The sequence below is a fragment of the Scophthalmus maximus genome, chromosome 7 (assembly GCF_022379125.1).
Source record: "Scophthalmus maximus strain ysfricsl-2021 chromosome 7, ASM2237912v1, whole genome shotgun sequence".
NCBI lineage: Eukaryota > Metazoa > Chordata > Actinopteri > Pleuronectiformes > Scophthalmidae > Scophthalmus > Scophthalmus maximus.
Window position 1 is genome coordinate 22782501 of NC_061521.1, and position 13180 is coordinate 22795680.

Genomic DNA, 13180 nt, shown 5'->3' on the forward strand with positions numbered 1-13180 from the left:
TCGTCTGCTATGAAAGATTTTATGACAATGACTAGACTAGACGATTCAAAGCATATTCAGTCTCAGACTGTGGGACAAAACAAAGACGAGAGTCAAACAATCAGAGTGAAACAGTGAATGAAATCAGGACTTTCACCATGAGTCCAAACAAGACGAGTGTGAGTGTGAGTGTGAGTGAGATGAGAGACGAGAGGAACTGAGAGACATTGTAAAAAAAAAAAATGTAAATAAAAACATGGACAGCTCAAGCCTGTGGGAAAGCAAGATGGAGAGAGACCATAACAGCAAGAGTGTGAGAAAAAGGAAAATTGGAATTCACAACATGTCTCCTCTCCTCGTCTTCTCCTCCTCCTCCTCTCCTCGTCTTCTCCTCCTCCACCTCTCCTCGTCCTTGTACGTAGTCCAGACTCCGACGTGCCCGTTCTGATCGACCTGCCTCTGAAACGGAGACAAAGCACAGAGCTGCTAATGGCCGAGAGCCAGAAACATGTTAGTGGCACTTCCAACACAAATTACTCCACTCATTGAGAATTAACGTAATTCATTGAATTAATGGAAAATCATATTTCGTTTGTGAATATTGTATTTAAATACTCACTAAATCAAATGTGAAACAGCTTGTAATATGATCGTAGAACTCCCATAAGAATATGTCAAAATGCAAATGATTATTTTGTAGCATCACTACTTTTATTCTATGTCAAATAGCAAATACATGAACATTGACTTACAATGTTATCCTTGAAACTAGATTTCCTCTTTCAAGTTTGAATCATCGTTTCAGTTTAGTCCCCATAAGCTGTCCATGTATTATATTATTTTTTAAGCTCGCAGCAGGCTCAGCCCTCCTCCGTACACCACAGTGAACACCTCAGCAAGAATGTGTGCGCTTTTTCGGAAAAATATCAGAACAATACTGCTGACAGAAAACGGCGGGGGGTGCAGAAGACGACAGCTTTTCACGCCCTGCGCCCTAATCTCCGGCCCGTCTGTCATCTGTCTCTCCCCTCAGGTCCGGACACCTACTTGGACGGAATCGCCTACATCAAGGGTCACTACGAGAGCAAGAACAAGTCGACCAACAAGGAGGTCTACTCCCACGTGACCTGCGCCACCGACACCAACAACATCCAGTTTGTGTTCGACGCCGTCACCGATGTCATCATAGCGAATAACCTGCGGGGCTGTGGCCTCTACTGAGGACGGCGTTAGATGTCAGCCAGTGGAGGGAGGATGGGTGTTTGACCTGTGTATGTGCCGTATGGGGTTAAATACACGTGGTGCCTACACGGTAGTTAGTTGTGTGACTTGTGTCGGTGATGTTGTCATGTGACAGGAAGTCAGATATAGGGGGTGTACAGTAACTTGACTCTCAATGATTGAATCTTTGTGGTTGATTGAGACTTCTTTTTAATCTATTTGTCTTTTTTTTTTCTTTTTTTTTAAGTCCTTGTGTCATTTCCTCAAGAAGGAACCAGCAGCGCCTTTTCAGTGACATTGTGTTTTGTGTGTTTAAGTGTACATAAACTCCAGATGTGTTGCTGGTGCGCTGCGAGAAATCTTGCACAAGGCCTCAGTTAAAACTTCAGGGACTCAATGTTCCTGAGACTTATTTGTATATACACAATAGTGCCTTACTCGGAATAGAATTCGACTAAATGCAGTTTTTAGTTGCACCCTTGTTTGATATCCAGGAGTTATCCTCTACAATGATATAGTATGATAATCCCTTTTCTACCCAGAAGTATTTCTATTTCTTCTAAATATATATACATTCAAATTTGAGTTGTCACTCAAACTACGTGCCACAGACAAGTGCCTTAGTCACATGAAGGTCCAATCTAAAACGGATTTACTCAGTGAGTCACAGTCCTGTTCAGTTCAGTTTTGATCAGAAAGATCGAGAACACGTGCAAATGCTCATTCATCAGAATCAAATATGAAGCTGCATGTCACGGGTCATCCTGGTGGACCACGAGGTGAAACTGCCACGCCCACAGTTTGATTTCAGCTGGAACCTTTGTTTCATATCCTTCCGCTCTCTCTCGTTCTCTCTCTTCCTGTGTGTCAAACATGGGCTCGTTCCTATTGTGATCTTTGTTTTGTTCACGAGTTAAGATCCCGCTCTGATTTACTGTGTGTGCTCTGCCGCTGTTGCACTCAGCCAAGCCCTTTAAACTGTGCAACTTCAAAATGTCTAATCCTATGTAAATGAATACATTCAAACATTAATGTAAAAGACGGTATGAACTAAATCATAATAAGACGTTTTTAAATGGAAAAAAGTATCTTTTTTGAAATTGCCGCTCGGAAAACTTTTCATTTCTCACATTTTTCATTGTTTTTAAATTTATAATTTAATTAGTAGGTTAATAATGTAAAAAAAAAAAATTATTGCTGCAAATTTGACAAAGATCGCCTATTTATTCTAAAACTAAAAAAGACTATTCCAATCATTTGAATTCACATTCACATCTGGGCTTTAAAGCCAGAACATGTAACTTTTGCTGAGCAGCAGCCACTGCGGCCTCTGCAGCCACATGTAATTATCACAAGAAGTTGCTGCATTCATTTTTTGTAAGGGAGTGTGAACAGTAGACAACATGTGCTATAAAGCGTTACACACGTTTTGCGTATTCCGTATTCCGCTGAACCCAAGTTGTGCAAGAACGACTCAGGGCGCGGTGTGGGATTGAATCCCTATTGCAATAAAATTTGATTTTGAAGCTTTTGTTTTAAGGTAAAACACCTGCATAATGTTACTTAAAGAGGGTAAACAAAATGAGAGCTTGTTCTGAGCAATGGTGGGTTATCATTTTCCTGCAAGACCGCCTGCAGCAGAGTGTCATTTCCAGTGTTGTTATTCAGAAGCGCATTAGTTTTAGCTGTGGATGCATTGCACTCGGGGGGAAAAAGAATAAGTGTAAGTGATTGAATTTAGAAGTGACAATATGAAAATGTTCTATCTTTTTTTTCTCCCCAACCCTATTTACCTTAAAGTCATAGTTTGCAAAAAGTTGGCATTTATGTGAGGAGGCGGCGGCTGCTCGCCATCATCATTCCTTCATCACCTATGGTCATATTTTTTGCAGGCTCTCATTTTGCACCGTGCAATGGGTCCACCATAAAAAAAAAACCTTGAGCCGAAGAGGTACAAGAGCCCGGTGTGCTGACTCGACCAGACGACTCGCAGATAGTGCTTCAATGGAAAACATTGATTTCATACGGCACCAGGGCCACATCCATTGTGTAATATCCCTATTGTCCAGCTTAATAAGCCGGCAGTGAGCTTTCAAGGATTTGTGTGCTGTTGGGTACATTCAGTGCCGTGGGACTGGAAATGTCAACCTTGTGACTATTGTTTTCATCCCTGATGTTTCGTTTTTTTTTTCTTTCTTTTTTTTTGCTAAATGAGTTTCATTTTCTGGTGGTGGGTTTCGACATTTCCCCCCCGAGCTGCGGCAGGATCGAGGTTTGATGCGGTGCCGCGGCTGAGTTGGAATGAAAATGGATGTGTTTTTATTTTTAGGAGCAGTTTGAATTGGAGCCTCGGTATTAAAGCCAGAGAGTAACACAGTTCCAGGAAAACACCAGCAGCAGCAGCAGCTCCTCTTTCCTCTCTTGCAGAATGTTTACAGCATCGTTTACGAACTGAGCTTGGTTTGGGACTTTCTGTTGGATTGACTGAAGCCAGTGTGGTTTTTATAGCTTCCACTGGTGTGAGTGCTCGCTTGCAAACAGATAGAGAGCTGCTTTATTTATTCATGACCAAGACATTTAGTCCACTCGTCCCTCCACACTCAAACAGCGAGGGCCTGTCTCCCTCCGTCCGCTCAAAGCTACCAATTATTTTTTTTAAAGGTGACGTATTATGCTCATATTCAGGTTCATACTTTTAATTTAGGATAACACCTGAAACGGTTTACATGCTCTAATGTTCAGAAAAGGCATCAGTGTTCTCACCCTGCCCATTCCTGCAGCTCCTCTTTTCACTCTCTGTCTGAAACGCCTGGATTTCATTTAGCCCCTCCCCCTCTGGATAAACCCCAGTGTGCTCTGATTGGCCCTGCGGGCCCAGTCTGTTGTGATTGGTCAACCGCTTTCAAAACGTGTAGGAAATGTCACGCCCCTTCATCAGAGAAGTGGAGATTCTCGGATTGCAAGCAGGGTTACCCCCAAAAGAGTCCAGCTGTGACATCACAGTGGGAGAGAAATCTTAACCAGTGGTTCAGAAACAGGCTGTAGGGTTTAGGCAGCTCCCAAAATAACAACAGGGTGCTCTTTGTTCACAGTTTGTGGGCCGGCGGGCTCCACAGATACACACATTTATGTGCACAAACACTGAAAAAGTGATTTTTGCATAATATGTCACCTTTAACAGGTAGATGATGTCATCAGCTCCTCCTCGCACATCTTTGCCAACGTTTCATAATGAGAGACCAAAAAGCTTCCTAAGGCTGTTGATCAGTCTGCTTCGTGTGTGAGCATGTGCATTTGTGTGCGTGTGAGTGTGTTTCATGTGTGTGTCCGTGTGTGTGTTACCATAGCTTACCTACATGTGTGTCTGTTGATAGTACGAAAGGTAAGTGTATGCGCATCTATGCGCGTGTGTGTGTGTGTGTGCGCATTCATGCTAATGAACATGTGTTGTGTAAGAGCCCACGGGTGTTGGGAGTTGGAGTTGGAGTCGGTATCTGTGGATTAACTACCCAGAAGGCACCTGTCTGCCCTTTTCCACACAGACGTGCCCTCGACGCACGCACGCGCGCCGAAGACAGAAACACACCCGTGGGACTTTAAAATGTCACAACACCTTATACTCGCCAGCGCCGGATAATAGCAGCGAACTGTTCCTTTTGCCAAAGGAGACGCCCAATGTGCATTTAGTCTGTCATCTGCTCCTCCCGACTCATTGCATCTACAGTGATCTATATTCGATTTTAAAATATGCGTAAGGCATTTTACTGAAATTAGTTTCAAAGAAAGATGAAAGCCGTTCTTTCCTGTTTCTATTAAATCCCTTTTTACGTCTCACTCCTAGTTATTAGTCGTCAGTAGTTATATCGTGTACGGGAGAGTCCTTGAAATACATACTGTACGCTATTTACAAAAGTGTGCATGTGACCTGTTTTGCTTGTCATTTGCATAGACGTGGAAACAAATATTTCACATTGGCGCTCTTCAAACAATGAGCACCTGTCCCTAATGATCACATTTGGAGGTTCTTTAAAACGCAGAGAAGACAAGACAAACAGGATTTTTCTGACAACGTGCTGGACTCGGCGCCTGTCGTCGCATCATCCTCGCACAATGTCGTCAAGGATACGTCGCTGTTATAATTGAATTAAGAATCACTTCATGCCTGAGAGCATCGAGGGCAGCAGCAGTAGACACGGGCTGTGGAACGGTCGGCTGGTGAAATTACCATCCACGCTGCGTTAGCAAGCTCCCGTTCACGTTGAGGTGATTCATTTGCCCTCGGGGCGACGACGGCAGCTCGCCGTTTCAAGTGGTCAAGCTTTGTCGCCTGTCTTCTTCCGTGCCCGTGTTTAACCTCGGGGGCAGTGAACAGATCGAGGTGATTCCACAGGCATAATTCTGCTGGCCTGATTCTTCGGTGGTTTACTTATACACTTTGTATATCTCTTATTCTTCTTCTTCACAATATGTAATGACAGTTTCAAATGTTTAGGTCTGCAACCAACGATTATTTTCATAATCGATTAGTTGTTTGGTCCATAAAATGTCAAAAAAATGGTGAAAGATGTCGATCGTGTTTCCAAAACCCCCAAGATGATGTTTTGTTTTGTCCTCACACCAAAGATATTCAGTTCACTGTCACAGAGGAGCAAAGAAACCAGAAAATATTCACATTTAAGAAGCTGAAATCTGAGAATTTTGACTACTTTTCATAAAAAACAACTTGAACCGATTAATCGATTATCAAAATAGTTGGCGATTAATTTAGTAATCGATTACTAATCGGCGAACTGTTGCAGCTCTACAAATATTACTACATGAACAAGGAAAGGGTCAGATCTGTGTTTTTGGATATATAAGTCATAGACTGAAATTTGGTCTCCATTTCCTCCCACTGGACAAAAATGAAGCCAAAATATCGGGGTGCTTGCGACGTCACTTAGAGGCAGGGTCTGTGCCGTGGACCCGCTGATTCACTCGCTGGACCAATCACAAGTCAGCCTCAGCTGTCAGTCATGACGTTTAACCCCGTTTTTATGGCGTCAAATAACTCAAATTGACACCAAACTTCTCAGAAACATGAAGTCTTGAGAGACACATACAGTGAGAAAGGTTTGGTGCTTCACGAGCCCAATCCGTCTCATCTCACATGGAACATTTTGATTTCCTCTGTGTTTTTGTGTCTTTGTGTTTTATACCCCGACCCTCGTCACTTTCTCTCTCTGCAACACTGAAGCTGGAGCGCCATTGGCGATTTATAAGGTGAACACGGAGTCGATGCTTCCACAGAGAAGAGCTATGAGCAGATCAGTGTCTACGTGTGTGTGTGTGTCTGTGTGTGTGTGTGTGTGTGTGTCCCTGCTCCTGATGAATTGCAAATCAGATCAGCAGGCGAGGCCAAGAGGATCGTGGGTAATGTAGTTTATGTCCTGCTTCACTCCCAACATATAAACAATGGATTCCAATACTCTGCAGTAGTGAAGGAGAGAGATTTGTTGGGTAATGTAGTCTGAGGTCACGCTGGAGAAGGTGTCTGGGTGATTCTGTTGGGGTTGGTTTGATTTTTTTTCCCCCGATGGCTCTGGTGTGGAAAAATACAATCAGTGGTCCATTCAGGAAACAAAGGTCCTGTGTGTGTGTTGTAGTTGGGTTGTTTCTGGGCAGCAGGTGCTGCACCTTGTTGAAATCTCGGCATGGCAGCCAAATGAGGTCATATTCAGCATGAATTTCCATTCCAGAATTTAGTGCCAAAAGGTTCTCGTATTGATTTAAATGAGCTCCTGAAACCCTTTTTTGTTTTTTCTTCTTCTTCTTCCTGCTTTATGCTTCGAATTTAGAAATAAGAGTTTCGCCTGCAAACGCCATAACATGTCCGGTTCCCCTCTGAGCTCTGCCGACCGATGAAACGAGTGCTTAAGCCTCTGCTGAGACTCCTGCTGCACCGCTGAGCCAGGACAGAGGTCAGGCAGCCGCAGGGCACCAAGACCGTACTGAACCTGAGTAGAATAGAGGAGGCGGAGCATGTGAACTGGTAAATGTCAATACACTCAAACTCTCACCGCTGCAACTGTGTTAGCTTTTCATATGTCCATATAACCCATGTGTGTGTGTGTGTGTGATGTGTGTGTGTGTGTGTGTGTGTGTGTGTGTGGCTGCTTTCAGACAGGAACTCCAGAAAATGTCCAGAAAATGTTGTTTTCCTTTGCCTTGAGATGAACGCGGCAGGACATTTGTCCGGGTCGGACGCGTTCACACCCGCAGGAACATCTCCGGATCATTCTGTGGCGTCTGGGTGGAGCACGGGTTTTTTTGTTTACAGTCATCGACGCGCCCACTCGCTCGCTGTGAATCTTCCGGAGATCTTCCCGCTGTGCATTCTCACCTGGGTTCAACTTGGACATTTAACAGGAAGAGTTCCAGAGGAAATGTCCTGCGCAACATTTGCGGACATTTCCCGCTCTCACATACAAGCCACTCTGGGAAAAACATTCTGGAAGACGTCAGCGCATGTCTGGTCTGAAAGCAGCTCGTGTGTGTGTGTGTGTGTGTGTGTGTCCGTCCGAGCAAGTGCTGTGTTTCACTGAGCACTGTGTGTAAAATGTATCTGCTGTAACTCCCTCACTGCTGTGATAATTTATTGAACGTTGTATTTATACATGAAAGAAATGACAATAAAGCACCACATGAGTGACTTGGTGTGTGTTATTATTTTGTGCGTGTGTGTGTTTTTGAATTGTGGAGAAAGAGTTTGACGATATTTGTTCTCTCTCGTCCCTTCTCGTTTTTCCTCCCAGTGTTAGTTTAAATGTTTTACTGAAAGTGATGGAAAGTCATTGGTGAGCAGCTCCACTGTCGGACCGTCACTCCTCGGTCAGCATCTCTGTCACTGCACAGCGTCGAACTTATTGTAGTTAAAAAATATGCAGAAAATGTCCTACAATCCCCTTTTCTTCTCTTTATCGCCTCTTTCTTGTCTTTCGCTTCTTTTTCTCATTGAAATGTTACTTAGGTTTTATATTTGAAAAGAGAGAGAGAGAGGTGTGTGTCTGTGTGTGATTGTATCTGCCGGTCTTGGCCGCACTGTATAAAAAAAAATGACGATATGGTAACTATAATGTTTCCCTTCTTTCCTCTTCTCTCTTCATCATCATCCATTCATTTCTCTTCTTTCCGTCTGTTCTCGGTCTCTTCTCCTTCTGCCCTCACTGTTTTCTCCTCCTGTTTCCTTCCCTTCATCTGTTTAATCCTCCTCCCTTCCGTCCACCTGTTCCCATCATCTCACCTAATCCCGCTTCTTTCCCTCCTCATTCCTCACTTCTGTGCACCATCTTTTCCACCCCCCCTCCACCCCCCCTTCTCCTCCCACCGCAGAATCGCATGCACGAGTCTCTGATGCTGTTCGACTCCATCTGCAACAACAAGTTCTTCATCGACACCTCCATCATCCTCTTCCTCAACAAGAAGGATCTGTTTGCGGAGAAGATCAAGAAGTCTGCGCTCAGCATCTGCTTCCCTGAATACACAGGTAAAAAATATATACATTTATTTGTTCTTTTTTTTTCCTAATCTATTTCTTTGTGAAAGCAGCGGTGAGGGGGGAAAAAAAGCAGCTCTGGAAACACGCAGGCATGAAGAGAGCCTGACAGGTGTACCAAATGGATTTCTCGAAAAACACAAAGAGCTGTGAAGCAGTGAAACCGAATCCAATTACACGGGACGGAAAAAGCAGCCGATACATGAAGTGTGCGATCGAGCAGGCGGCCGTGCAGAAATGAGTGAACACGTGTCAAAAAACACTGGAATATCACTTTTCAGTGTGAAATTTTTTTTGGACATTGAGTTTAATAGGACTGTTCAGCGTCAGACTCGTGGAACGCCAAGTTATTTATTTTATATGTGCGATTAAAGCAGGTTGGAATAGTTTGACATTCAGGGAAATAATCTTAATGCATTTTTTCTTTGAGTTATGTACATTGGGATATTTATACCACTGTTAACGTCAGTAAATATTTAAGTGAGGAGTTTATGGTTCAATCTCTAGTTTCAAGTTCATCCAGTAAATTGTGGTCTCATTTAGAATGAAATAGACAATGGATACAGCGTGATTGACAGCTGGTCCGTCCAATCAGAGCATGGTTGCAGATGTAGGTGGGCGAGCAGAGGACGAGCTCTTAGACAGATCCAATTCCAATTCTACGTCTGCTTGCCAAAAGGCCAAGATGGCGCTGGTCAAAAATTCAAAACGGCCCAGTGTGTCTATCTGACACACTCCATCTCCTTATCACTCCGTCATCAAGAGAAGCGTCTTAGCAAAATAGTGTTAAACTGGCAAATACGTCTAACAGCGTAATTGGGCCATATTGACTTTTTTGTGTAATATTATGACTTTTTTTTCTTTTAACATTGCGGCCTAACTCTTCAGTACTACGACTTTATTCTTGTAATAATATGACTTATTTTTCTCTGAATATTACAACTTTTTTCTTTTAATATTACGGCTTAACTCTTCAGTACCACGACTTTATTCTTGTAATAATATGACTTATTTTTCTCTGAATATTACAACTTTTTTCTTTTAATATTACGGCCTAACTCTTCAGTACCATGACTTTATTCTTGTAATAATATGACTTATTTTTCTCTGAATATTACAACTTTTTTCTTTTAATATTGCGGCCTAACTCTTCAGTACCACAACTTTATTCTTGTAATATTATGACCTTATCGTAATATTATGGCTTGTGGCCCCAATTCTCCGCCATAGTGCCACAGAATTTAGGATTAGTAGTATAAATCAGTGATCCTCAAGTGGTGGGTCGCAGGGCCATTTTGAGTGGGTCGCAGATTTATGCGTGAAAAAAATAAATCATAAATGACCACAAGCATAACAAATCTACGGAATTACATTAAATACATTTTTAAAATTGATGCAGCGCTTCTATTTTGAAGGGAACGCGTTTCACAGAGTAGCAAACGCTCTGGAGCATTTGTAAACATGGCTAAACCGACTAAACACAAATATGACACCGAATACATTCCCTACGGATTTCGTGGCGAGGAACAAATTTCAGAAATTTATGTCTATGGCAAAAGGTGGGTATTGAGGCCGGACCAGTGGAGAAACACGGGTCTGGATCATGAATCCCAAGGAGTTTCAGACCTCAAGATTTGACGTCAGAATTGAAATCGTCCAAAATATTCACATCCCAATCCGCAGCGCTCAGGTGAAAGCGGGTGAGTGTGTGAAGTCTCTGTGTCCCTCCCGCAGGACCCAACACCTACGACGACGCAGCGGCCTACATCCAAGCACAGTTCGAGAGCAAGAACCGCTCTCCGAACAAGGAGATCTACTGTCACCTGACCTGCGCCACGGATACAGGAAACATCCAGGTGGTGTTCGACGCCGTGACCGACATCATCATCGCCAACAACCTCCGAGGGTGTGGCTTGTACTGAGCACGCCCCCCCACGCGATAACCCCTCCCTCTTTGTCCCCCTCCTCCCTCCCGCCCTCCTCCTCCTCCTGTTCCTGTTCCTTTGACACTGCTGTGGAAATGATGATGATGATGATGATGATGATGACGATCATGATGACGATTCTGCTGATTATTTAAGAGAAAAAAGAAAGGAAAATGCAACTAGGTACATATTAATAATGAGGATAATTTAAAATTAAAATAAAAAAATAGGCGTACGTATATATAAATATATATATATATATATATATATATATATAATGTTTTTAGTTCTCGTCTCTTCTCTTCCCCGCTCCGACTTCTCCTCGCGACGACCTTTGGTCTGCTGCCGAGCAAACAAATTTGTTTTAGTAGAAAAAAACACGAGACCCTGCAGCCTTGAAAAACTTCTTTGAACAAAGTCGATGAAAGCCGCCGCCGCCGCTCCCGTTCTCCTCTCTCTTTCTTTCTTTCTCTCTTTCCTTCTTTCCTTCTTTCTCAGCTGTGTCTTTCGTTGGTAACAAACAAAACCTGTACTTTCTTTTTTTTATTATTATTACTACGAATACGACTTCTGTTTTGTTTCTGTTGACCGTGTGTATATTTATTACATGAGTATCAGTCGGTACACTGATTTTTATTCACATTTTGCCTCACCTGACACCTTTTACTTGTGTATTATTTTGCCATGGTAGTGATTATGTAATAACAATTTTTTTTGCGAAAATCTGTGAAAATGTTGATAGCACTAAAAAAAAAAAAAATGAATAAAAAAAAAAACACACACACCAGACAGGTCAGCCAAAACCTGAAAACAACTCTTCAGACCTGCTGGAACTGACAACGCCGATTATTTCATGATTTTTTGGAGTCTTTTGTTTACATTAGCTGAGACATTTTAGTTTTTTTGTTGTCACTTTCTATTTTTCCCCACTTTGAGTGACTTGTATCATTTTAACTCCCTTCTTCCGAGACCTGGTTTTCATCGACCGGAGGAGCGAGGCTTTCCTGTTTCCGTAAAAAAAAAGAAGAAGAAAAATAAAGAAACCTGGCCTTAGCCCCATTGGCCGGCCTCTCGGTCACGGCTGAGCTCGGGAGCCAATAGGAAATGTGCTAAATGTCCGATCAGTGCCATGTAACGGAGGTACTGTACTGTAGATAGCTACGCTTCTAGAAGCAAGTTCACCACGTTATATCTCTCCACCTTCCTCACTGTTATAACCTTTTAGTGCCACTAACATTCTCACTCCTGGTTTGATAACGATTGATTCATTTATTAATTAATTTATTGATTGATTGCCTGTCCTACACAAACCTGTCTGTCTCTCTCGATCTCTCGTCATCTACACACCACCACCACCATCATGCCTTTACTTCTCTCACATCCGTCCATCTCTTTCCTAGTTCTTTCGCATGGCGCCCAGATTGCGCGGGGGGGGGGGGGGGGGGGGGGGGGCGGGGTCAAAGGCGCCCATCGTCGTATTTGCCAACCCTCCTCTCTCCTCTCTCCTCTCTCCCAAAAGCCCTGACGTGAGACAGCATGAGATACGCAAAGCCTTTGTATAAAGAGATCAGTTTAAGAAAATTACCCCCCCCCCCCCCGAAAAAAAGAAGCTTCTCATCGACACTGTTCAGATAATAATTTAAAAAAAAATTCTTTTAATAAAAATTGCAAAAGATGGGGGAAAAAATATTTGACAAAAAAAAAAAGAAAAGAGTTAAGATGTGGGACGGCAGAAACTGAACTAGAGACGTGATTGGTCGCCTGAATCGGACGGGGCGGGGTCAAACTTAAAAAAAAACTAAAATGTTAGAGTTAGAGAAAAGTGGCGCAGGAGGCCGGAAGGAAAAGACATGTAGAATTCTAAAGTTTGAATTAATCTACGATTGCTTCTACAATAATTAATATAAAAAACAACGAAGGTGGGTATGACCGCAATATCCACAAAGGACAACGATGATCACAGCCATGATCCGGGGGTTTTATTTTATTCTTTCTTCTCTATCGCTCTTTTTAAGCAAAAAAAAGATCTTTTGAAAACGGTTCCAGTTCGACCTCCGACCGACCCTGTTGTTGTTGTTGTGGTGCCCCCCCCCCCCCCCCCCCCCCTTTACCATTCTGCCTGTTTCCCTGCATTGGAAGAAACCATGTCCTCACTTTAGCCTGACTCAGAACGATTAAATATAATACTATAACGATATCTATTTTTTATTATTTCAGAAAAAATACCAGTTTTTCTTCGGGGGGGGGCGGGCGGGGGGGCGGGAGCACGTTTCTCGCTGCGTTCGCTAGTTTAGGGACGCTGCATGTTCACACATCGATGCTGTACAAAGTCATGCTCCTTTCTTCTACTCTTCTTCTTCTTCTGTCTTTTTTCAGTTCGACACACCTTCCAGGTCTACGATGAAAAGCACAGTTCTCTCTCACACACACACACACACACACACACACACACACACACACACACACACACACTTGCTCGCGCTCATTACACATACTCACACGATGAAGTAGATTTGGAAAA

At 43.0% G+C, this 13180-nt stretch overlaps 1 protein-coding gene across 3 annotated transcripts in view; it reads left to right on the forward strand.

The window, feature by feature from the left end:
* The window catches only part of LOC118315465 (guanine nucleotide-binding protein G(o) subunit alpha), an 80990-nt gene extending 68733 nt beyond the window's left edge, over window positions 1–12257 (forward strand). Inside the window, exons 7-8 of one of the 3 annotated variants that reach the window (XM_035642754.2) lie at window positions 8572–8725; window positions 10469–12257. In XM_035642754.2, coding sequence (XP_035498647.1) covers window positions 8572–8725; window positions 10469–10656 — 342 coding nt within the window. In that variant the 3' untranslated portion in view covers window positions 10657–12257. Of the gene's footprint in view, window positions 1–1012; window positions 3179–8571; window positions 8726–10468 lie in introns of those variants that run through there. The other 2 variants (XM_035642756.2, XM_035642755.2) reach the window with 2 other exon arrangements.
* The last annotated feature ends 923 nt before the right edge of the window (window positions 12258–13180 follow it).